Raw genomic sequence first — 26586 nt, forward strand, 5'->3', positions numbered from 1 at the left:
AGGCTAGGCTAAGCTGTGATGTTCGGTAGGTTAGGTATGTTAAATGCATATCCTTATGCATATTAAAATCCTTATGCATATTAAATCCTTATGATATTTTCAACTTACAATGGGGTTATAGGGATATAACCCCATTGTAAGTTGAGAAAGATCAATATAGCCAAAAAATGGGAACACTTATGCTTCATCCAACTGGCAAGTGAATAAATTGGGTATATCCATACAATGGAATATTGTTCTGCAATAAAAAGGGAAACACTGCCGACACTACAACATTACAACACTGGTGGAACTCCAAAACATTATGCTAAGTGTAAGAAGTCAGTCAAAAAGGACCGCATATTGTGGGGTAGCATTTGGACAAATGTTCAGAAAGATCAATAGCAGTCCAGGGCTGGGATAGGAATAGGGAATTAAGTGTAAGATTACACTTAAGAGCAATCTAGTAAGATTGCTCTTACTAGAATCTTATTAGGGGGGTTGGAAATGCTCTACAGCTGGATGGTGATGAGGATGAACACTTGGTGGATTTACTAAAAATCCCTGAATTGTGTACTTAAAACAGGTGGATTTTATGATTTGTGAGTTAAATCTCAAGAAGCTGTTTAAAATAGAACACCAACTGACCTACATGCTAGCATATCATCTCTGCTAAAGTATTTTAAAAATAAATCTACAGGGGTGCCTGGGTGGCTCAGTGGGTTAAGCCGCTGCCTTCGGCTCGGGTCATGATCTCGGAGTCCTGGGATCGAGTCCCGCATCGGGCTCTCTGCTCAGCAGGGAGCCTGCTTCCTCCTGTCTCTCTGCCTGCCTCTCTGCCTGCTTGTGATCTCTCTCTGTCAAATAAATAAATAAAATCTTTAAAAAAAAATAAAAAAATAAAAATAAATCTACATTCATTTTAATTGGTGATCTTCAGCCATAAAGGATTCTCACAAGCCCCACCCCTGGCCTAGAATCTCTAGAGTGAGGTTTCACTTTATAAAAAATAGTCAACCAATATCCAGACATACAAAAGGTAATTAAGGGTGATCCTCTGCATCTGTTGTTCCCTTTCAATAGTCAACAACCTAGGACATTTAACCATGACACACAAAAAAGTGTGTTCACTGATGGTTCAACTAGAACACAACTGTTATTTAAAAGGTCCTAAAAACCACAGAAAATCTCTCAAGGGCTATGATGTCGATTTTGAGTGACTCTAGATAAATCTCCATCCAATCTCAGGCCAGACTGAGAAAAGGAGGGGAAAGTGGAGGAAGGTTCTCTAAAACAAAAACATCTTCAGCTGGTGCATGTCTCATGCCTTCCTCTAAAAAAAAAACCACTGCAGAAAAATCAAGCCAATAGGAGTGAACCGTGAAGTAAACTTAAACTATGGGCTGTGGGTGGTGATGAAGTGTTAGTGTAGGTTCATCAATCGTAACAAATATTACTCTAGAGGGGGATGTCGATAGTGTGGGGCTACACATGTTTGGGGGTAGAAGGGATATGGGAACTCTCTGTGCCTTCCACTCAATTTTGTGGTCAACCTCAAACTGTTCTAAAAAAAATTAAGTCTATTTAATTATTTTTTTAAGATTTTATTCATTTATTTGTCAGAGAGAGAAGAGCGAGAGTGAGCACAGGTAGACAGAGTGGCAGGCAGAGGCAGAGGGAGAAGCAGGCTCCCTGCCAAGCAAGGAGCGCAATGTGGGACTCGATCCCAGGACGCTGGGATCATGACCTGAGCTGAAGGCAGCTGCTTAACCAACTGAGCCACCCAGGCGTCCCAAGTCTATTTAATTTTTTAAAAATAAATGGAAGATAAAAAGATTAAAAAATAAGAAATCAGGACTGTCCTATTTCAAGACTGACCCTGCCAGTGATATACCAGAGTTTTCTCCTCTCTCTCCCTATGAAAAACACTCCCCACAGGAACCTCCAAACACTCATCTTGAGCCTTGGAATCCATCAAAATGGTGGTCAAAGAATGAAGCACCTTTGTCTCATAATTCACTTCATCAGCCTCCTGAAGAGAAGATTGTCCATTAAATGGAAAGCAATTTACATCTTCAGCACAAAGGATGCTTGCTTCCTGGTGGGCTTCCAGCCTCTCCTGAGTTTTGCCATTCCTCTCAAGAGCCACAGACATTTTAAGGGTTCTATGTGAAGTGGTCTGGGCCAGGAGGGGGTGGTGCAGAAAACACTTGTCTGGGCTAGCATTGTTCCCTTTGTCTACTTGAGCAGGGCTCAATTTTATTTCTAGAATGTCCTGGCTGACAGGCTCCATACACAGGTTTTGCCTCTTTTCCTTTAGGGAGTTAAGCTACAGAAGCACTCCCTTTCCCAGAATGCACTGTGGCACCGTCCTACAGAAGGGCTGCTTCAGAGATGAATGTGCCCTGTTTCCTTCTTTATGTTATGGCCTGCCTCAGGGAAGAGGCTTGCAACTGCTAATCTGTAACAGGTGGTGGGAACACAAGGGTAAACAAGGCCTCCTCTGTATGGCAGTGAATAAAAGAAATTCAGGTGCTGAAGGACAAAACTGGTGTGAAGACGGGGTGAAGCAGTGGCCTCACAGAGAGGGAATAGTGGACCCCTCTCGTGCTTCCTCCCCCAGCCCACCCCTCACCACAATTGTTTTCCACCTTCTTCCAGTACTACTTGAAATTCCCTTAGCAGGAGGCAAAGCGACTCTTGCCACACCAAATATGAATACAGATTAAGCTAAAATGAAATATAAAATAGGCTCCCAGAAAGATGAAGAAGTACTTTTCCCCATTCCTACCATGATATGCAACTAAATGACTCTAAAAGATAGGGAGAAGATGAGGTAGGGGCCAAGACCCAAGAAACAGCACAGTGGTGAGTTCCTGGGTTTTCCTTTTCCCTCATATACCCCAGACTTATTGGTGGAAAAGCTGGCAATTCAGAAACACCACAGGTACAGACATACAAAGTCCCAACAAAAGTCTGCTCTCTCTAACCAAAGGACCAGAAAAGAAACAGCTTAACAAGGCAGAAAAGTATAGAAAACAAGTGCTTTACTGCAGGTAAACAGCTTAAAAAAAAAAAAAAAAAAAACTATGGTCCCAACCCACCTTCATCCATAAAGGCTGAGTCAGGAGCTGAGACTTCCATCCTGTGAGACCCCAGCCAGGCTGGCATCCGGGAAGTCTGAATGGGGAGGCAGAACAATCATCCCAGCCTCCTCCTCCCATCTCAGCAGACCTGAACTTCTGCTTCCACCTATCAGTACCAAGGTGAGCTTTCCCTTCCCTCCCCTCCCCCTTCCCCTGGGATGGAAAAAGAGGAAGCCTCGAGGAGGGTCAGGACTTTTACTACCATGCTAGTGGTGGTGAAGCCACCTCCTCCAAGTACCACGGGCAGCCTCCTAGGGAGCAGTAAGGAGGCACTCTTGCCTCCCCACTCTGAGGGGCCCAGTCAGGAGCTGACACTCTCAGCCCCACGCAGCAGTACCAAGGAGGCAATACCCACCAATGGAGGCCAAGTAGAAAGCCTGTGCTTCTACCTTAGCTGGTAGGAACCAGCTGGCACACCCTCCTCCTTCTGCTGAAGCAGGGTACAGACCCAAAACAGATTTAAATAAGATCCAGACTCTCATAAGAGAAAACCAAAAATGACCACAATTCAAAAGTTCCTCATCATACCAAGAACCAGGAAGATCTCAATTTGAGTGAGTTAAAAACAATCAATAGATGCCCACATTAAGATGACACCAATGTTAGGGTTCTTGGATGAAGATTTTTTTTTTTAATATTTTGTTTTTCAGAGAGAGAGTTAGCAGAGGGAGGGGCAGGCAGAGGGAAAAGCAGACTCCCAGCAGAGCAGGGAGCCTGATGCAGGACTCAATCCCAGGACCCGAGCCAAAGGCAGATGCTAAACTGACTGAGCCACCCAGGTGTCCCTTGGACTAGGATTTTAAAGCAGCCATCCTAAGAATGATTTGACAAGCAATTACAAACATTTTTAAAACAAATGCAAAAAGAAAATTTCAGTAAAGAAATAGAAGTTATAAAGGAGAACCAAATGGAAACTTTAGGACTGAAAAAGAAAAGAAAAGAAATTAAAAACTCAATGGATGGGCTCAGTAGCAAAAGGGAGGGCATCAATGAAAGAATCAGTGAATTTAAAAATAAAACAATAGAAATTACCCACTCTAAACAATAGAAAAAAATACAATGAAGAAAATGAACAGCATCTCAGAAACCCATGAGACTGTAAGAAAGAGCTAACATCCATGTGACTGGAGTTCCAGAAAAAGAGAAGCAGCCTGGGCAGATAAAGTATTCAAAGAATAGTGAGTTAATTCAAGAGGCTGAGCAAAACTCAAATAAGATAAACCTAAAGAAATCCACTCCAAGAAACATCATAACTAAACTTCTGAAAACTAGAAAGTGGAAAAGTCCTGAAAGTCGTGAGAGAGAGAAATACCTTATCAGGGAAAACGCAATTCAAATTACACCAGACTGATCAGAAACCAGAGAGGCGAGAAGAAAACCATACATTTCTCAAGTGCAAAAAGCAAAGGACTGCCAGCGCTAAATCCTATACCCAGCAAAATTATCCTTCAGGAATAAAAGGGAAATGAAGACATTCTCTGATGAAGGAAAACAAAGAGACCTACCCTAAAAGAATAGCTAAAAGTAGTTCTCTAAGCAGAAAGGATATGACAAAAGAAATGACCTTGGAGCATCAGGGGGAAAGAAAGAATAAAGGAAAGAGTACAAATATGGGTAAGTACAATACATTGTCCCTCTCAAAAAAAGCAGTATATAGGAAAAAGAAGAACAGTTTAAACATCCAGTAATAATAGTGGCTAACCCTGGAGCGCTTACTCCAGGCAAAGCATTTTGCCTGCCTCATCCCATTAAACCCTTACAAAAGCCCCAGTGGGATTACCAGGTTTATCAATGTGAGAACTCTGCGGTAGGGTTTGAATGCACAGATGTCTGATTGATTCCCGACCTTGGGCTCTTAACCTCTAGGTCAGTTGGTCTGCAGCATCTCACTCTGAACTGTTTTCCTTGGAGAAGCAGTTAGCAAGCAGACCAGAACAGACTCTCTGGAAGGTGAAGAGCCTGAATGAAGGGGAAGTAAGGGACCCAGAAACATGTTGAACACAGACCTAGAAAAGAACAAGAGGAAATGAAGAAAAAGATTCTACGAGAAAGAGCAAAGCAAGATTAGAACAGAAACAATTTAGAAGTTGGGAGATATCTTTTGCACTGGTAAAGACACAAAAGCCCAGAGAGGATGGGCAACTTGTCCAAAATCTCCAGACAGTGGGTACCAGAGCAAGGGAAGGAACCCAGAGTTCCTGACCTACAGGCCATCGCTTTTGGAAGCAGTAAAGAAACGGATAGCTGGGGCACCTAGGCGGCTCAGTGGGTTAAAGCCTCTGCCTTCGGCTCAGGTCATGATCCCAGGGTCCTGGGATCAAGCCCCGCATCGGGCTCTCTGCTCAGCGGGGAGCCTGCTTCCTCCTCTCTCTCTCTCTGCCTGCCTCTCCGCCTACTGTGATCTCTGTCTGTCAAATAAATAAATAAAATCTTAAAAAAAAAAAAAAAAAGCACAGTTCCTTTGCCTGAAGGTGGGACAAATTCCAAGGTGTAATTTATGCTCCAGACCGCCTTAAATTAACCTCCTGCTTTGCTTCTCTTTCCACCTCCTCACTTCCTAAAAAAAAGAAAAAAAAAAAAAAAAGAAGAAACGGATAGCTAAGTTTTCACAATGTCTCCTCTAAGTAGAAAGAAAATGTCTGAGTCTTAAGCCATCAGGGGACCCTTAGTAGGTCAGGTCAGCCTGAATTTGAAGAAAGAATCTGGAAAATCATGAAGAAAGAATCTGGATTTCAAGGCAATCCAGAGAACCTTAGTACCGTGGTAAGGTTAAGGCCATGGATCTTTTGAATGAGGGATTAGGCCTTCTCTAGAAACCTGGTCTAAGGTGGAAAATAGTTATGTAAAAGGTGATATAGTTCTAATGCAAAGAACCAGAAGAGCCTTCCTTCTGATTTTGGGGTGAGGAAGACACAAGGCTGTGGAAAGTGGTTGCTGAGAGTTCTCCCCAACCGCCACAAATACGACCACCTATCTCCTGAATGTTGGGCACTACAAGTTGTCAGAAAGTTACTATATACAAATTAGGATAAGAGCAAAGAACTCTTGGGGCACCTGGGTGGCTCAGATCGTTGAATGTCTGCCTTTGACTCAGGTCAATGATCCCAGGGTCCTGGGATTGAGCCCCGAATCAGGCTCCCTGTTCAGCGGAGAGCCTGCTTCTCCCTCTCCCTCCCATTCTGCCTGCTTGTGCTTTCTCACTCTCTCTGTCAAATAAATAAATAGAATCTTAAAAAAAAAAAAAAAAAAAAGAGCAAAGGACCCTTCAACTCAAAAAAAGAGTTGAAGCACAATGTCCGCACCAAAGAAATTATATTGGAAGTTAGGGGACAGACCTGAATGAGTGCCTCTGATGTACCTTGCACTGTCCATTTCACACAAGATGGTTTGGCGCTATCATGACTCAGGTCTTTGGGGACAGGAGGATGCACTGTCATTGAATGTACCTTCTGTATTTGAAGTGCTTGTCATTATAGTTTTAAGCGTTATTGATTTTTTTTCATCCTTTCATAATTTTGATGATTCTCTTTCTTCTGTTGTATGATTCTAGAGGTCAGTGTAATCAGCATAATGAAGAAATAAAATAATAGAAATTCCAGGAAACAATATTTCATGAATGAACGTGGACTTTGTAAGAATAATAATCATAACAACAATGGCAACATACAAAACTACCCATGCCATAAGTGCATTTTTAAAAACTCTAACTACCCATACATCTATCTATCTGCAGATAAACACAAAGCCTGGAAGGAAATACTCAGAGACACTAATTGAATTCCAGTGACTCTCAGCTCTATCATATCCTCTCTTTATGTAATATTTTAGAATGCCTATTAATCTTCTTGAGATGCCAGTTGTAGGTAATATGTCTTGCCTACACAAATAATCTTTTAAAAATCAGTGTATACCCTACCTATGAGGTAAGGAGTTTATAGTTTTAATTGTACTTAAACATATAAACTTTTATGTTACAATTACACTAGAAAATAACAGTGTCTCCAGAAATTCCTAAAACAGCTCCTAAGGGATGGCTGTCACCTCTAAATACCATTGTGGTTTTTTTTTTTGAAAGATATCCATAGAGTGAGATGATGATTTCCTTTTTTGTAGAAAAATAGTTGCCTTCATAAATTCATGTCTATGGATTTTATAACCAGAAACTTAGCATTGGGAGTCCCTGTCATGTGATCATGGTTGTTCAGTACAAGGGGAAGGGAAATTCTCCAAGAACATAACTTACCTCAAACGAATAAGCTTTCCCAATCCCATCTCCTGCTCCAGTGATCACTGCAAAAAGCAGAAATGCTTTTAAAGGACACAATTAATCTTTAAAGTGCTCTTTGTCCCGGGGCGCCTGAGTGGCTCAGTGGGTTAAAGCCTCTGTCCCACCAGCTACGTGTTTTTCAGGCTTCCTGCCTGGGACCTGCTATACAGTCCCCTACTCCACTCAACCCTGGAGCTTCCAGCCCTGACGCCCCTCATTCAATGATCCAAAAGAAGCACTTTTTTTGGAGGGGTTGGTAAGGCTGGAGAGGATAGCCTCCAAAACAAAACAAAGAACCTCAGCCAGGGACATTTCATTCAGACCCCAAACAGTGTACCCTATTATCTCTCAACCCACACTCCCAACTGTCACAGTAAGGACATTTCAAGATTCTTCCTAAAAGTCAAGTGTTTCGCTCTTTCCATCCCACCCCCACAGGACAGCAGCACTCAAAGTCCATGGAAGATAAGGAACTTAACAAAGAGGAAAACACAGAAATGCAAAAAAGGGATACAATGAAATAAAGGGACCTGAAGAATCTGCAGTCAGGGTCTCTATTGATTAACATGTAAAAATCAGATTGACTTAGTTCTTTTATATCCAACGTTAACACACATATTTTATGACTGAGCTTCAAAGTAAACCACATTCGAGCGAATGTCACAATTTGAAATTATGCTACAGTTCAGCATTTACGCATCTGCAGTTTACCTTTGCACAACGATCAGAGCATACACTTTCCAAGTGTGAATAGAACATACATTTAGCTTATTGAGAAAAAGAGCCAAGCTGTGCAAGCTTCCAGAAACACATTAGCAGAACGTTCTCATTATCTTTTTTTTAAGATTTTATTTATTTATTTACTTATTTACTTATTAGAGAGAGAAAAAGAGTGTGAGCAGGGGGTGGGGGGCAGAGGGAGAGGGACAAGCAGCCTCCACACTGAGCATGGAGCCCGACTTGCTCCTTGATCTCACGACCCCAATATCATGACCTGAGCTGAAATCAAGTCAGATGCTTAACCAAATGAGCCACTTAACTGTCCCAGGACACTCTCATTTTCATAACTGCTGATAGTTTTATTTGTTCACTTAGTTATTTGTTTTTCCTCCTAGGTGAATCCGTGCATATTACCTTGGTCCTCCCAGTGCTGTGCTCAGGGTCATCTTCTGCCTCACCTTCCCCTCCCTTATGGGAATCTTCCAACTCACCCAGTATAGGGTCTGTACTATAGACAAGGTAATAACATCAGTAAATGGCTGGTTTTTATTGAGTGCTTACTCTTGGCCATGTACTGTTTCAAGAGTTTTAGATGCATTACCTCATTTAATACTCAAAACAAGTTCATAAAGCAGGGGCCATTGTTTTCCTCAGTTTATAGAGGAAGAAGCAGAGGGAGAGAAAAGTTAGTAACTCAGTCAAGGTCACATTGCTAAGAATGATGACAATAGGGTTTGAAACCCAGCTATCTGATTTTGGGAGCTGCAATTCTAGGAAGATGCACCAATGACATAATTTCCTAATCAACTACAGAGTTCCGAGGAGTTAAACACTTTAGTCTTTAGTAACTGGATTTTCTTCTGGCTCTCCACCAGAAATATATGCTCTCCCAGAGATCTATCTAGGCTCAAAGACATCTTAATCTTGCTAGTGATAATTCTATTCAATATTGACTCAAAGAATAGGTTAAGATTACATTTGGGGGATCTTTTTTTTTTTAAGATTTTTGTTTATTGACAGGTTTATTGCCACAGTGAGAGAGGAAACACAAGCAGGGGGAGTGGGAGAGGGAGAAGCAGGCTTCCTGCTGAGCAGGGAGCCTGATGAGGGGCTCGATCCCAGAACCCTGGGATCATGACCTGAGCTGAAGGCAGCCGCCTAACGACTGAGCCACTCAGGCGCCCCAAGATTACATTTTTTTAAATGGGAGCCAAGGAGATTTAAGAACAACCCCACCCCCAGCCATGTGTGTGAGCATTTGGATCTGTGTGGAGCAGGATATTTGGATCCAGAATGCTGAAGTTCAAGCTATTTAGCAAGTTTTCTGGAGATACAGCCCCAAGAGTGAAGGCGGGTTCGCAGACACACACACACACACACTCTTCAAATGTAACATGCGACAGTTAAAAACCCATTTTTATTCCAACAGCTTTCACATGGCAATTTTTTTTTTATATCTGCTACTAAGGTGTACAGTTGCCGGCTTTTAGCAACTAAAAATACAGCATGCCCAGCTAAATTTAAATTTCAAGAAAACAACAAATACTTTTTTAGTATAAGTATGTCCTGTATAATATTTGGGAAGTCATATACTAAAGAAATCATTCCTTCTTTATCTAAAATTCAAATTTAACTCTGTAACCTATACTTTATCTGGAAGCCCGGTTGTTTATAATCTCTCCTATTTAGCCTGGCATGGTACTCTTAAAGCTGTTTAAATTCTTTGTTTTTTTTGTGGGGTTTTTTTGTTTGTTTGGTTTTTTTTGACAGAGAGAAATCACAACTAGGCAGAGAGGCAGGAGGAAGCAGGCTCCCCACAGAGCAGAGAGCCCGATGCGGGGGCTCAATCCCAGGACCCCTGAGATCATGACCTGAGCCGAACGCAGAGGCCCTAACCCACTGAGCCACCCAGGCGCCCCGTGGGTTTTTTTTTTTTTTTTTAAGTCACTGTATTTCTTGGATTTCTTCATGTAACCTTCGCACGTCATTCAAAGAGATGCTAAAACCATAGCCTCATATTTTTCACCTTAAACCCAGTCATCAGGCTGACATTCTGTGTGGTAGTTCCAGAAGATAAATCCCTTTGAAAAGCAGTGATTAATCTACCTAGGACACAAACCAGACCCAAATTCTATATCTAATAACCATCTCGAACATTTCTTCCTATAGGGACATTTGTTACCTTGATTTTGTAATACCCTCACTTCATGAAAGGGCTTGGAGAAATTTTTTTTTTTAAAGTGAAGTAAAATTCTTTGTATTTCTGAATTTTGATTCAACCTTCCACAAAATGGCAGTACTCTGAGCCTTCAAAATCTGGAGAAAAGAATGCAGAAATTTCTGCAGTACATATTGTGTCACCAGAAATTCCAAAAAGGAGAGAACCCAACTAATAAGGACAAGAGGACAAGCACAGAGGCAAGAATTGGGTGGCATTTTTCCAGTTAATTCTTCTCATGCCCCACAGCTTGTCTTTTAGACAATTCCAGTTTTGCTCATACTTGCCAGGCACCTAAATAAAAGTCACTCAAAGGAATTACATCTTTGCTCTCAAAAGGGGAAAAAACGCAATTTATCTTTTGAGATATGTATCATAATGAGACATACCAAGAAACAAGAGATGGAAAGCTGTCTTTACCTGCCCATTGTCCCATTGACTTCAAGAAAGACTTCGGCAAAACTTTCCAGAAGTGCCGGAAAATATATCTGGAGAATCTCACCCACTTCACCAGGTACACCAGGCATACCAGCAGCCCTACGAAAATGAAGAACTGTTCCAGAGCCACCCCCATGACTTCACTAGACCAATTTCAGACCTGGTCTGGCCCCTCCATAGACCTCCGAGGGAGTGGCTATTCCGGAGGCACGTCAGTCACCCTTTGGAGTCACCTGCTGCATTCCACTGTGTAGAGACATTTAGATTAGAGTAACTTCTTTACACAATCCTCCGATTCACAGGCTTTGGAAGAAAGTATTCTTCCTAATATTTTTACAGCACCATTAGCCTTTTGTGACCCTGGGGAAGCTGGTGAAGAAATAAAAGGAGGACATGAAGAAAGATAAAGCCTGGACAAAGAAAAATTGTCTACACTGGGTTCTCTCCCTAAATTTGGAAGATAAAAAGGATGCTGAGAAGGATGCAAAATCCTGTAAGTCCTGCATTTATTTATTGAACAAATATTTATTGACTCTCTACCAGGTAGCAGTGTTGCTCAAGGCTTTGGGAACACATAATATTAAACAAGACAGTATCACTGCCATGGGGGAGCTGAGATTCTAGTAGGGGAGACAGACAATGGGCCGCTAAATAACATAATGTCAGATATCAGTGCCATGAAAAAGTGCTGTTCAAGGGGCTAGTGGACAATTACTTTAAAGAGTGTGTTCAGGAAGGGATTCTATGAAGAAGAGGCATTTTGAGCTGAAATTTGAATTAAGAGAAGGAGCTGGCCTTGCAAAGATGAGCTTCCCCATCCAGGCAGAAGGGACAGCTAGCTCAAATGCCCTGAGAGAGACCCATGTATTTGAGGAATAAATAGCATGACATAGCGGAAGGAACCGTCTGTAGAGAACAGTCAAGTAAGATAGAGGCATGGGAGGAGCCAGAGCTTCATGGTGAAGAGTTTGGACTTTAGTCGACAAGCAACAGGAAGCCACTGCAGAGGCTCAGACCGTAGAGTCATATAACCTGAATCCTGCTTTTAGAAGATCACTGTGGATGGTAAGAAAAGATGACCTTTTTGCATTGGGAATGAAGGGTGGGCATGACCACCAAAGCAGGTGGAGGTGAGGAGATAGTGGCAGTCATCTAAGAAGACTATCCCAAAGCTCAGCCCTTTGCCCTCTTCTTTTTCCTCTCCACGCTCACTCATTTGGTGGCATTATCCAATCGCTTGCCTTCAAGGACTCTCTGTGTGCTGAGGACCTACAAACGTATAATTTCAACCGTCACCCAGACAGGGTCATCCAGAACTTGCATATCCAACTGCCACTTGACACCTCCATTCGAATGCCTAATACGCACCTTAAATTTAGTATGTATAAAACTGGCTTCTGATACTATCTCTAAATGTCAAAACCTGCTCTTCTTACAGACTTTCCTGTCTCAGGGAATAGCAGCTCTAATCTTCTAGTTGCTTAAGTTAGAAATCTTGGACATATCCGTGGCTCCTCTCTCTTTTTCACATACTGCAAACAGTCTGTCTCCTATTGACAGATGACTGGATTTATTTTCAGTTGTAGATTATGCTGACCAACCCTGCTATGAATATTTTTGTATTTCTACTTTGTCATACATATACAAGTTCCTCTCTTTCTCTCTCTCTCTCTCTCTCTCTTCCTGCCTCTGTCTGTCACACACACACACACACACACACACACACACACACACACACACACACACACACACACAATTGTTGGGTCCTACATGTTATACAACTTCAGTTCTACTAGTGTTTCAGCCAAGTCCACCCAGAAGACAACAAAGCACACAGCAATTGGACAGGCACTATTAAGTACAAAAATGATTAACTATTTATAGGAAGTTAGCTACTAACAAACCATAAAAAAGAACTCAAAAGACCCTAGGGTTGAAGGAGGGTATCCAAGGAACAAACAAATGTGGATCCAAGGCTGGGTTTCAGACCTCACTAAGGACTGTGGTGGTGAAGAGGTTCTCTGGATTGCCTGAGTTAGGAGGATAAGACAGATTAGCAGGGAATTGCTGTCTGGGGCAGGAAACCCCCACTGGGATGCTGACAAACCTGAGGTGAATTCTACTGGGAGTCAATTTGGAGAGAATTGACATTTTTGTAATACTGTCTTTATTTTATTTTTTTTTAAGATTTTATTTATTTATTTTGACAGACAGAGATCACAAGTAGGCAGAGAGGCAGGCAGAGAGAGAGAGGTGGAAGGAGGCTCCCCACTGAGCAGAGAGCCCGATGCAGGGCTCGATCTCAGGACCCTGGGATCATGACCTGAGCGGAAGGCAGAGGCTTTAACCCACTGAGCCACCCAGGCGCCCCAATATTGAGTCTTTAAACTATAAACACGGTCTACGTCTTCTTTTAGGTCTTCTTCATCTCTTTCCTCATTTCTCTCAATACATTTTTACAATTTCTCCTAAAATGTTTGTGCTTGTAAAAGTTTATATTAAGAAAAATATCAAAACGTTCAAAAATTGGAGGACTAAGTCGATGAACTTCCATTTACCCATATGTTATAGATAACCATAACATTATATAAGTAACTACAACATATTAAATAAATGCCCTTTATTTGGTGTGCTTTGTGTACTGGAAATTAACTATCCTTTCACTGCCCATTGTTACTTCGCATATACCCACTTTTCTTACCCTCCCCATCCCATAACAGCAAGGACTCTTTAAAAGAATAACATAAAAACAGTGCTATTATTATAACCGAACCATTAATAGTAATTCTCTAATGCTATCAAAATTCAATCAATCCTTAAGCATCTCTGATTGTTCGTACATATTTTTAAGCTTTGTTTGTTTGTTAGAGAGAGAGGAGTATGAGCAGAGGAAGGTCAGAGGGAGAGGAAAGAATGTTAAGCAGGCTCCATGCTCAGCCTGACATGGGGATCTGTCTCACAACTCTGAGATCATGACCTGAGCTGAAATCAAGTGCTGGACACTTAACCAAATGAGCCACCCAGATGCCCCGTTCATACATATTTTTAAGTTGACTTTTGAATCAGGATTTTTCTTAAAGGCCTGCACATTGTATTAAGTTGATGTGTCTCTTAAAGTTTCCCTCTCTCTTTAAAAAAATTATTTTATTAGCATTTATTTGTTAAAGAAATTAAGTTGTTTACTGTTGGGTCAGTGGCTCCAGGAATGCAGGAGGAACAATAGAAATGACCGCCAGGGCTGCCATCTTCCAGCGCCCCCCCCACCCAAACCCTTGACTCTCCCACCAAAAGGATGTGTGCCCAGGTCACGTCTCCATAGGTAACCGATACCTATGCAGGAAACAGAAGTATCAGGACCCCCCCACCCCATACCCTCCGATCACCAAATACCCTACCACATATGGATGTGGGCCCATGCCCTACCTTGGCCCAATAAAAGACCCCTGCCCGACTCCCTCTCAGTGTGACTTCCCCCACTCCCGTTTCTGGAGTCCTCGTCCCAGGGTGCCCACTTCCTCCTGGCGCGATTTTCCTGGCTCCCCTTCTGAGCCCTGGAACTTCGCCGGAGATGCCTTTAATAAATCTTGCTTTGCGCCCACCTTGCCTGGTGTTGTGTTTACCTCGCCTGCAAAACTTTACATTTACCTTATAGAGTGTCCCATATTTTGAATTCTACTGATTACATCGCCATGGTGTCACTCAAAATGTTCTTCTATCTCCTTTATTTCTTCTAAACCATTAGATCTAAAGCAAGGGCAGCAAACTTTTTCCTTAAGGAGCCAGATAGTAAAGATTTTAGGCTTAGTGGGCCCTATGGTCTCTGTTGCAAAGACCCTGACCATTGTAATGCAAAAGCAGTCACAGGTACTTAGTCTTAAATACAATAGAATAGATGGGCCTCAAGGGAATTATGCTAAATGAAATAAGTTAGACAAAAAAGACAATACTGTAAGATCTCTCTTCTATGTGGAATATAAATATATATATTTATAACCCCCCAGAAGTGGGGGTTGAGAGATAGGAGAAGGAGTAAAATGTTTTGTTTTCGTTTAGTTTAAGTAAATTAAATCTTTTTTAAAGAAAGTAAAAAAGGCGTGAGGTGAGAGATGTGCAAAAGTGCCAGGAATTATGTGTGATTAAAATGTTCCCATCTTCTACAAACATAGTGATCTGAAGGGACACCTGCACCCCAATATTCATAGCAGCAATGTCCACAATAGCCAAACTGTGGAAAGAGCCAAGATGTCTGACAGATGAATAGATAAAAAAGATGTGGTGTATATATACAATGGAATACTACTAGCCATCAGAAAGATGAATACCTACCATTTACATTGACATGGGTGGAACTGGAGGGTATCATCCTGTGTGAAATACATTGGCTAATTGAATTTAAATTTAAAAAAATGTTCCCATCTTCTCCAGCCTTCAGAAGTTATTAATGCCCAAATAACAATAGTCTAAGTCTCTCTTTTACTGCTCTCAAGGAGTTCAGTATTTCATTAGGTTTCCTCCCTCAAGTAATTCTTGGGAACTCTTAAAAAAAACCATTCCCCAAATTCTCCCCATCTATCCAGGCAATTTTATATTCTCTGGCTCTGGAACAATACTCCTCTTCTGCTGGTCACTCTGCTATCTTGTTGCTTCTCTAACCTGTTGTATTTCTGCTCCTTCATAAAGGCAAATAAAAATATTTAGTTATAAAACAACTTAAATCTACATTCAGGGGGAAAAATTAATGTTGCAGGTCAATAATTTTTATCCCAAAACAAACCATATAACATCTCAGTCTGAAAACAAACAAACAAACAAACAAATCTCAGTCTGAATCATTTGCATAGATACATGTATATATATATACACATATATATGAATAAAATGGGAACGAGAGAGTGATAGATGCATTAGCGTTACCAAAAGGTTCATCAAAATGTTACTTCCAGAATTAAAATACAGTCTGCACTCTAAAAATATTTCAAAGTGACAGTTCATTGTAACCCTCCAAAGGACAGTTTTCCAGCTCAAAAAAATTTAAGATTTTGTGTCCACCAGCTATAGAGGAGTCAATGTAAACTTTGTGAATCAAAGAAAAATTCTGTAACAAGTGATGTGATTTCTGGATTTTGCTTACATATACAGAAACAGTTATAATCAGCATGGCCAAGCTAGAGCAACGTATACACTGAAAGAGCAATCTAAGAGGTCCTTGGTATAATGATTGAAACTTCCTATCTTGGGTTCAAATGGCCATACCACCCAAAGCAACCTATAGATTCAATGCAATCCCTATCAAAATACCAACAGCAGTTTTCACAGAACTAGAACAAATAAAACTAAAATTAGTACAGAATCACAAAAGACCCTGAATAGCCAAAGCAATCCTGAGAGAGAAAAACACAGCTGAACATGTCACAATTCCAGATTTCAAACTATACTACAAAGCTGTAGTAATCAAAACAATATGGTACTGGCACAAAATAGACACAGGATCGATGGAAGAGAATAGAGAGCCCAGAACTAGTGTTCTGGTCAATTAGTCTTATGGTCATCAGTCTGGACAATTAGTGGTCAAGAAAGGAGTTATACGGTCAATTAGTCTATGACAAAAGAGGCAATAATATACAATGGGGAAAAGGCAGTCTCTTCAACAAATGGTGTCAGTAAAACTAAACAACTACATGAGAAAGAATAACACTGGACCACTTTCCTACACCACATACAAAAATATACTCCAAATGAATTAGAGACCTAAATGTGAAACCTGAAACCACAAAACTCCTAGAAGAAAACATAGGTAGTAACCTCTTGGATGGTGGCTTTAGCAACATTTTTCTGGATATGTCTCCTCCCACAGGGAAACAAAGCAAAAATAAACTATTTGGATTACACCAAATAAAATGGTTTTGCACAGTAAAAGAAACCATCAAAAAAAACAAAAAGGCAGCCTACTGGATGAGAGAAGGTATTTGCAAATGATACATCTAAAAGAGGGCAATATCCAAAATATACAAAGAACTTACACAACCCAAAATGAAAAAACCCCAAATAATCCAATTTAAAAATGGGCAGAGGATCCAAACAAACATTTTTTCAAGGAACATACAGATGGCTAACAGACAATGAAAAGATGCTCAACATTGTTAATCATCAGGGACATGCAAATCAAAGCCACAATGAGATATGAGCTCACAAATGTCAGAATGTCTAAAATCAAAAAGACAAGAACTAACAAGCATTGGTGAGGACATGGAGAAAAAGGAACCCTCTTGCTCTGTTGGTGGGAATATATATTGGTCCAGCTGCTATGGAGGACAGTATGGAAGAGCCTCAAAAAATTAAATATTGATATGATCCAATGATTTCACTACTGGATATTTACCCAACCCCCCCCCCCCACAAAAGCACTAATTCAAAAAGATGCATGTATCACAATATTTACTGCAGCATTATTTACAATAGCCAAAATATGGAAGCAACCTGGTCCATCAATAGATGAATGGATAAGGAAGATGTGAGACAAGGAAGATGTGGGATACACACACATGCACACACACACAAAATAGAATAATACAGAGTCATAAAATTGCCTTTTGGGACAATATGGATGGACCTAGAGGTTACTATGTTAAGTGAAATGAGTCAGACAAAGAAAGACAAATACTGTATTATTTCACTTATACGTGGAATCTAAAAAAACAAAATGAATAAACAAACAAAAAGCAGAAACAAACCCACAAATACAGACAACAAACTGATGATTACCAGGGGGAGAGGAATAGGGGGATGGCCAAAATGGGTGAAGGAGAGTGGGAGATACAGGCTTCCAGTTATGGAATGAATAAGTCACAAAGATAAAAGGCACAACATGCGGAATATATTCAATGGTACTGTAATAGTGTTGTAGGGCGATAGATGGTAGCTACACTTGTGAGCATAGCACACAGTATAGAGTTGTTGAATTACTGTGTTGTACACTTGAAACTAGTGTAATGCTGTACGTCAATTGTACTCGAGATAGGAAGGAAGGAAGGAAGGAAGAAGGAAGGAAGGAGAAAGGGAAAGAAATAAAGAAAGAGAGAGAGAAACTTTCTAATTTGAAGGAGCTATGAAGAAGAGAAAAGACTATGGATAATTTCACATATATATGAATATGAATATATATATATAACATATATATAAATACTGAAAGAATCTGAAAGACCAATACATAAATAGCAAGATTGTCTTAGCCTGCATTTTTCTTGATATGAAGGCCTTGTGCAGACACTTATATTGGAAAGTGATTCCAGTGAGTATTTAGGTTGGGAACAGGAGATTGAAAAGGGAAAGAGGGAAAGACACAGACGTGTCCTTGGGCTGGTCACTGCTGAGGCTCCGTCCTGGGGAAGGCTCTCAGAAACCGTAGCATGCACAGCAACCTCTTCTGCCTTAAGTACAGAAGTAAAGTGTGTTTGTGCATTTGCCCTCATGCCTATTGATCAAGGTTGTCCCATGGACTATTCCCTCCCTCTATTCCAGGTTTGCCTATATGTCAGATGACTAGTGAGTTTCTGTGGGCGAAGAGGAGCCCCAGGGAGGAAAGTAAGACATGCCAGCTACTGTCAAGTTCAGCTGACATTCCTCCCTAAACTGTGCCATTTGTTGATCATATCACTTTCAGCTAAGATTTTTATTAGGAGCAGCTTCTCAGTTCAAGGGTCAATTGTTCATAAAGCTGCCCCAAGAAAGCACAAATAGCATGGAGAGTAAACCAAAGTTAGGGCAAATAAGATGGCCTTTGCTGATAGCACTCCCCGTTCCTTACCTTTTTTTCAGGCCACCCTATATTTAGTGATCTTTGTATATCAGATGCTGCATTATGTACTTTACAAGGATTACATATCTTGTTTAATCCTCATGAGGTGAGAGTTATGGAGAAATGGAGAACAAGCTTTCCTACAGAGAAAACACAACAAACAAACAATTGTGTAAAACTTAGCTCCCTGAGAGTGAATTTCCTGAAAGTGGTAAGATCTAGGAAATCAGAGAAAAAAGGAACAAAACAAATTCTCTTGGGCTTGGGGGATGTGGAGGGTGGAGTTGGATGTTAGGTATCCAGCCAGTAGTTGAAGTGGAGCTGTTTGACCAGGGAATCACTTGCTTTCTTGGTCAAAGATGAATTTGTCAGACCTCCAAAGGGTTTGAGGATCGTAAGTGACCCAGGAAACGTGTGCCCACTCCTCCTTCTTTGTCTTGTAGAGAAAAGACCGAGGACAGCTGCTCCAGGATGGTTCCCGGAATAGCCATGATTGAATAGCCATGATGGAAAAGCACAGTGTGGGTAAATCTTGGCTTGCACAAACGAGGTGTTCCAACCTCTATGCTGACTCTCCCAAAATTTTTAGACAGGGCCAGGTGTCCTGAGAGCAGAATGACTGGTGATTACAAATTTTATAAAACTTCACTGGATCACAGGGTTACTAGAACCCTGAGTTAGAAATGAATCTGGGTTGAGGAAATACTTTTTTTTTTTTTAATATTTTATTTATTTATTTGACAGAGAGGTAGAAAGAGAGCACAAGCAAGCGGAGCAGCAGGGAGAGGGGGAGAGAGAGAAGCAGGCTCTCCGCTGAGCGGGGAACCCGATGCAGGGCTCAATCCCAGGATCCTGGAATCATGACCCAAGCCGAAGGCAGAGACTTCAACCCACTAAGGCACCTGGGCACCCCAAGGAAATACTTTTTACCTACTAGAGATTACATGTATCATTAAACAGATTATGAAATCAGTATCATTTATGAGATCAACTTTTTCCCAGCTATCCAGGCTGGAAGTGTTAGAGTCCTCTGAAAATTTCTCTCTCTCCTTTATAGATAGAAGCAGTCACCAAATCCAACATTAGGACCAATCCCACCCAGTGATTCTTTTCCTTTCCATGTCCTGCCATTTCCATGGCACAGCTCATGGTCTGGGAAGCAGGTAGGAGGAAAGCATGGACTCTGAGAAAGGCATTCCAGATGTGCATTTTGGCTTTGCCATGTGACTTGGACAGGCTGAACTTTCTGCCCCTCAAGTTATTCTTATAAAATGGGATTAATACTTCTTACTTTGCAGAGCTACTGTGAAGTTTAAATGAAATAACATCTATAGAAGTGCAGGTAACTAAACAGTGTAGTCCCAATTGTACATTTAGATGTGACAATTAGCAAAAAAGAGATATAAGGATATTCACCAAAATGTTAATGATGTTTTTGTATTGAGATGGTGGATTTAAGGGTTCGTTTTGTTCATTGCATCTTTGTGCTTTTTTATACCTTTTAAATTTCCACAATGAACATGTATTACTTTTGTAACTAAAAATCATAAATTTGAATTAAAATTCCAACAAACCTTTAAGAACCAGCTGAGTTGATACTCCTTTTATTAAAACTTTCCAGGGCACCTGGGTGGCTCAGTGGGTTAAGCCTCTGCCTTCGGCTCAGGTCATGATCTCAGGGTCCTGGGATCGAGGCCCGCATCGGGCTCTCTGCTCAGCGGGGAGCCTGCTTTCTCCTCTCTCTCTCTATGCCTGCCTCTCTGCCTACTTGTGATCTCTCTCTCTCTCTGTTTCAAATAAATAAATAAAATCTTTAAAAAATAAAAATAAAAAAATAAAAGTGTTTTTAAAAAAAAAACAAAAACAACTTTCCAGATCTTCCCATTGGCAGAGATCCTTCTCTGAGCAAGTTACAGAATCACTCTGAGACCTAGCTTGCTCGCCTGTAAAATGAGGACTGGATGCCTGGGTGACTCAGTCATTTCAAGATCTTGGGGTCATGAGATCAAACCTCACCTCAGGCTCCACACTTGGAGTGGAGTCAACTTGAGATTCTTCCTCTCCTTCTGGCCCTTCCCCCAGTCAAGCTCTCCCTATCAATAAATAAGGAAATAAAATCTTTAAAAAAATAAAACAGGGGCTCCTGGGTGGCTCAGTGGATTGAAGCCTCTGTCTTCGGCTCAGGTCATGATCCCGGGGTCCTGGGATCGAGCCCCGCATCGGGCTCTCTGCTCAGCGGGGAGCCTTCTTCCTCCTCTCTCTCTCTCTCTCTGCCTGCCTCTCTGCCTACTTGTGATCTCTTTCTGTCAAATTAATTAATTAATTTAAAAAACAAATAAATAAAAATTTTTAAAAACTAAAAAAAATAAAATGAAGACTAAAAACTTTAAATTTAAAATATATATACAGTATTCTGTATATATTATATATAATACATAAATATATTTTATATATTATATATTAATTTTATATTATATATATCCTCTCTATATAATATTCTCTCTATATATAATATGTATATGTATGTATGTATATACACACACACACACACATATATATATATATCAATATCTGGGCTATAAGAAGTACTTGACAAATGCACTTTTCTTTTTTCTGACTATCAGAAACAAACAAGCAAAAAAAAACTCCTTGGGTTTTTTGGACAAAATTGACAGTGTTTGCGTGTCTATGTTTTTCCAGTATAAAAAACTGCTTCAGACACAGAATGTGCCTTTTCTCAGAGGAGCCTGATTCCTATTAGTGGAAAACCACGTCTAGAGACTATAGACTGGACACCAAGATTACTCTTTGTTACTAAATTTGTCATTATTTCTAACCATTTCTGGGGTGAAACTGGGAAACTCTTTTATGTGAATATACTTCATGAGCCAAAGTTAGGAGTATATGAGTTTTACTTACTATCTTTTACTTTATATTTGAATTATTTTTCTCTGATACTGAATATCTTGATTCTGAATACATTGGCTTTGTCCTCTGAAGTATAAACATATTGGCTTCTTTTTCTTTCATTTTTTTCAGAGATTGCATCTTTTTTAATTCTTTGTGGTTTAACTTTGTTCTATAAATGTATAAAACATTTACATGGCTTCAAAGTCAAATTTGCAATAAAAAGTTCATTCAGGAAAGTCTTGAATCTATTTATTTGTTTGTTTGTTTGAGAGAGAGAGAGGGAATCTCAAACAGACTCCACACTGAGCCCAGCAGGGGGTTGATCTCAAGACCCTGAGATTATTAATTTTTTTAAAGAATTTATTTATTTATTTGACAGAGAGAGAGAAAGCACAAGCAAGCAGAGCAGCAGACAGAGGGAGAGGGAGAAGGAGAAGCACGCTCCATGCTAAGCAGAGAGCCCAGTGTGGGGCTCAATCCCAGGACTCTGGGATCATGACCCAAGCCAAAGGCAGATGCTTAACCAACTGAGACACCCAGGTACCTCAAGACCCTGAGATTATGATTTGAGCCAAAACCAAGTGTTGGACACTTAAACAACTGAGCCACCCAGGCACCTCTATCTTTCTTTTTTAATTGAAGTATGGTTTACCCACAATGTCATATTAGTTTTGAGCGTACGATATAGTGATTCAACAACTTATACATTACTCAGTGCTTGGTAAGTGTAGTTACCATGTTGCCATACAAAGTTATTACAATATTATTGATTATTTTCCCTATTCTTCCAGATCACTTACATCCTGAGTATATAAAAGTCTTTTGGGAGCTCATCTTTATGGAGGCTGGAAGTCAGCCCATTTAGCAAATGTAGGGCTAATATGTTTTTAGTGAGCAATATTCTTCTCTAGACTTGATCTTACACCTATACTAGAATATCTTGCTGTCTTGATAGCTTTTGATGCTTTTCACAAGATTCACAATATTAAGAATATATCTTCCTCTACCCCTCAAAACACAAGACCGAAATCAGACGTTTTGTTGACCAAAAAGAGCCAGACGTAGCCAGCTCTGTGGGCTAGGAATGCAAGCATGGATTGGCTGGTTGTCTCTGACTGAAGATCTTTCACAGGCTGCTGTCGGAGTGAAGCCATGGCTGCAGTCATATCAAGCCTCAGCTGAGAAAAATGCATTCCAAGTTCACTCTTTTTGTTGCCAGAATTATTTTCACACACTCACATCTACAGCTGTTCCTTAGCCTATGGGCCTCTGCAACAACATGGCAGCTTGCTTCATCAGATTGGGCAAGTGAGAAGAGTCAGAGAGAGAAAGAATCCACTCTCTTGTGATGGAGTCTTGGAAGGAACATCACATTTCTTCTGCTGTGTTCTATGCCTGAGAGGCAAACCCTCATTCCAGCCCCATGCAAAGGGAGATTACACAAGGATGTGACGATAAGGAGGTGGGGATTATTGAGATCTACTTGGAAAGCTATCTTCATATAAATGATACCAATTACATGAAGTTCAAGTACAGGCATATCTAATCATTAGTAGAATAAATCAGAATACTGGTTTCTCAGTAGAAATGCAGGATTAATTGGTTAGGGTCATAAGGAACTTCTCTGGGTTGATGAAGATATTCTGTATTTTGATAAGTATGTGTGTTTCATGGGGGTATGCTATTATTAAAACTCATTGTACTGTACACTTAAAGTCTGTGTGATTTACTGCATGTAATTTATACTTCAATTTCAAACAAATTTTATTCTACAATTAATGGATGTAGATAAATTAACCTTCCATATTACCAAAAAATGGAAGTGGCACCTCACTTGTGTGCTTGATTTTAGACCAAAGTTCCCACCTTTACCTCTCAATATTACAAAATATATTCAGGGGTGCCTGGGTGGCTCTGTTGGTTCAGTGGTCAGCTCTTGATTTTGGTTCAGGTCAGGACCTCAGGGTCCTGGGCTGGAGCCTTACATTGGGCTCCATGCTCAGCGAGGAGTCTGCTTGAGGATACTTGCTCTCTCTCCCTCTGCCCTTCCCCCTGCTACTGCTTGCTTGCTCTCTCTCTTTTAAATAAATAAATAAATCTTTCATACACACACGCACGTGCGCGCGTGTACACACACACACACACACACACATTTATATGTTCAATTCCATTTAATAAGTTAAAGAATTACATGCCAATATCTGACTGTGGATTCAGAAAAACTTTTAAATTAATTTGTCTTTTACCACTCACACGAGTACCTCCATGCATTTGAAAATCAAATTCTTCAGTTGTATAAATGTTTTTACTAGTCTACATTTGCTGTTGTTATCACCTCCACTCAAGAAATGCAACCAAATGAGTGATGTTATTGTAATAGCAATAAACATTAAATACAGTGTAAAACTTTAAACACATTTTGTAGTCTTTTAAAAATTTTTTATCATATATATATATATATATATATATATATTTTTTTTTTTTTTTTTAAACAACTGTATAGGGGAGCCTTGGTAACTTAGTCAGTTAAGCATCCAACTCATGATTTCGGCTCATGTCGTGATTTCATGGGTCATGATGTTGAGCCCCATGCTGGGCTCTGTGCTCAGTGTGGAGTCTGCTTGGGATTCTCATTGGCCCTCTCCCTCTGCTCCTCCTCACCCTACAGTCTCTCTCTTTCTCTCTCTCTAAAATAAGTAAATCTTTAAAAAAAAAAAAACTGTTTAAGCTGGAAAGCTATCATAAACATACTTAAATCAGCAAATTTTTTAAATGTTTATTTTTTTATTGAGGTATAATTTGCATATAACATTATGTAGCTTAAGGTATACGACATAATGGTTTGATATTTGTGTACAACCCAAAATGATCACGACAATAAGTTTAGTTAATCCATCACCATATATAGTTACAAAATGTTTTTTTTTTCACATGATAAGGGCTTTTAGGACCTATACACTTAACAACTTTCCAAAATGCAGTACATTATTGCTAACTAGTCACTGTGCTATACATTATATCCTAGGACTTATTTATTTTATAGCTGGAAGTTTGTACCTTTTGACCCCCTTCATCCATTTCACCCATGCCCCCCACCCCTCTGATAACAACCCATCTGTTCTCTATACAGTATTCTTAAGGCTCAATAAATAATAATGAAAAATTTCCCTGCCGTACATGTCTAGCAACTCCACATAGTATGGAGACAAGTAGTTTGAGAAGTGGCCTCTGAAACTGGGATCAAAAACGCAAAAGCTTAAGGCCTGGCCCAGATATGGGCCCAAAGGAGGCCTCAGATTCAGGACACAAGGTCGAGGCCAAAGGTCAAAAAACATCTTGAGGTGAAAGACTTAAGCAAAGAATTAAATACAGAGGAAACACAATGAATATGCAAATGTGTGGAATAATATTTAACCCCCTGGCATCATTAGAAATGAAAATTAAGTGAATAAAATACTACATACAGGTCAATAAGTAAATTGAACTTGAAGCTGTTACTCGGTGCTCCTGAGGGTGCAGTAAACCTCACACTCTCCCTTCATGCCCTAGTGGTGTCCTGGAATCACTGGCAACTTTTCTTGCCATGCATTCTGAACAAAGCAGGTTAGTGGTTGCCTAGGGCTGGGGGTGGGAATGGAAATTGACTAGAAATGGGATGAGGGCTCTTTTGGGGGTGAAGGATACATTCTCAAACTGGATTTGGTGATGCTGGCACAACTCTGTACATTTATAAAAAAAAATTAAATTATACACTTGCAATTGGTGAATTTTATGATGTTTAAATAATACCTCACTAAAATCTTTTTTAAAGATTTTTTTTATTTATTTGAGAAAGAGAGCAAGAACTGGGGGACAGTAGCAGAGGGAGAAGGAGAAGCAGGCTCCTGTTTGAGCAAGGATCCCAACGCAGGGATGGATCCCAGGACCCCAGAATTATAACTTGAGCCAAAGGTAGCTGCTTAACCAACTGAGCCACCCAGGTGCCCTAATAAATCTGGTTTTTTTTAAATTGACAGAGCTAGGACATAAATCCAGACCATCTGATTCCAGAAGCCGTCCTCACACAATTGTTGCCTTCACAATAGGAGAATAAATCACAGTTGGAAAATGCAAGTCGTCTACATGTCACTAATTTCCTCATTTGGCTTCCTAGATAAAATACGCAGTACTAGACCATTCTGTTCAAAACTGTACACATGGTAACACTATCTGCTCCCTGCTCCTCAAGCCAATACTGTAAGTTTGAGACCGGAAGGCATGAACAACTCAGTCTAGAAGAGTTGCCCAAAACAGAAGTCCCCAATCCACTGGAAAGTTTCTGAAAAAGAAACTGCCACCCTAAAAAGCCAGATTGCACAATAGCATTCCATCCCAAAGCCACAAGCACTAAGAGAGAGCATAGAGTGGAGTCTACCAAATGTGGGATTTCAATTGTTCTCTCTCCATGAAGTCAGGACACTCGACTTTCCTAGCATCAGTGTGTGATAATATGCATGGAGTATTGCCAAACCAAGCCTCAGTGTTGAGCTTTATTGGGGTTCCATTACATAGGTGTGATTGATTGCCAAGATGGCTCATCTCAGTCGCTAGCCTCCCCGGGCCTCACCCACAGTCCCCACCCTAAACTACCTTATTGGTCTTCCCACTGTGGCTAGCCTCCATCCTAAATCACACTGTCAGGCTATCCAGTATGACCTGAAGACACCAGGAAAACAATAACCTTTCTATCAGACATAATACTCAAAGGGCATAGAAGTGCCTAGAAGCCCAAAACAAAGGCCAGACATCTGTTTGTGTAAGGTCACATTCTTTACTGCACAGACTGCCTCTTCTGGGCACACTCTCTAAGCCACTACTCTGAATGTGAGTCAGGGCAGTAGCCTCTGGTCTTGTCAGCTTCAGTCAAACCTCTGCTCTAAAATCAAGTTGGGGCAAGGGTGACTGGGAACCCAGGATTCTTGGCTTAGCACACCTGGGTAGAGACTCTGTCCTATGGGTGGGGATTTGTAGACGGAGGCCCTATTCTTCTGCAGCACTCACTGGGAATTGAGCCTCTCTGACTTGGAGAAGATGAGAAACATTGGTGGCCTGCACCTCCTAATCAGATAATTCT

At 40.5% G+C, this 26586-nt stretch overlaps 1 protein-coding gene across 1 annotated transcript in view; it reads right to left on the reverse strand.

Annotated features, from left to right (window-relative positions):
- The window catches only part of HSD17B3 (hydroxysteroid 17-beta dehydrogenase 3), a 40600-nt gene extending 29649 nt beyond the window's left edge, over positions 1-10951 (reverse strand). The window contains exons 1-2 of the mRNA XM_047701129.1: positions 10751-10951; positions 7369-7415 (exon numbers count right to left, since the gene is read on the reverse strand). Of these exons, the coding sequence (XP_047557085.1) occupies positions 7369-7415; positions 10751-10904 (201 nt within the window). The 5' untranslated portion in view covers positions 10905-10951. The remainder of the gene's footprint in view (positions 1-7368; positions 7416-10750) is intronic.
- Positions 10952-26586: the final 15635 nt, after the last annotated feature.

This window comes from Lutra lutra, chromosome 13 (genome assembly GCF_902655055.1).
Source record: "Lutra lutra chromosome 13, mLutLut1.2, whole genome shotgun sequence".
NCBI classification, from domain to species: Eukaryota; Metazoa; Chordata; class Mammalia; order Carnivora; family Mustelidae; genus Lutra; species Lutra lutra.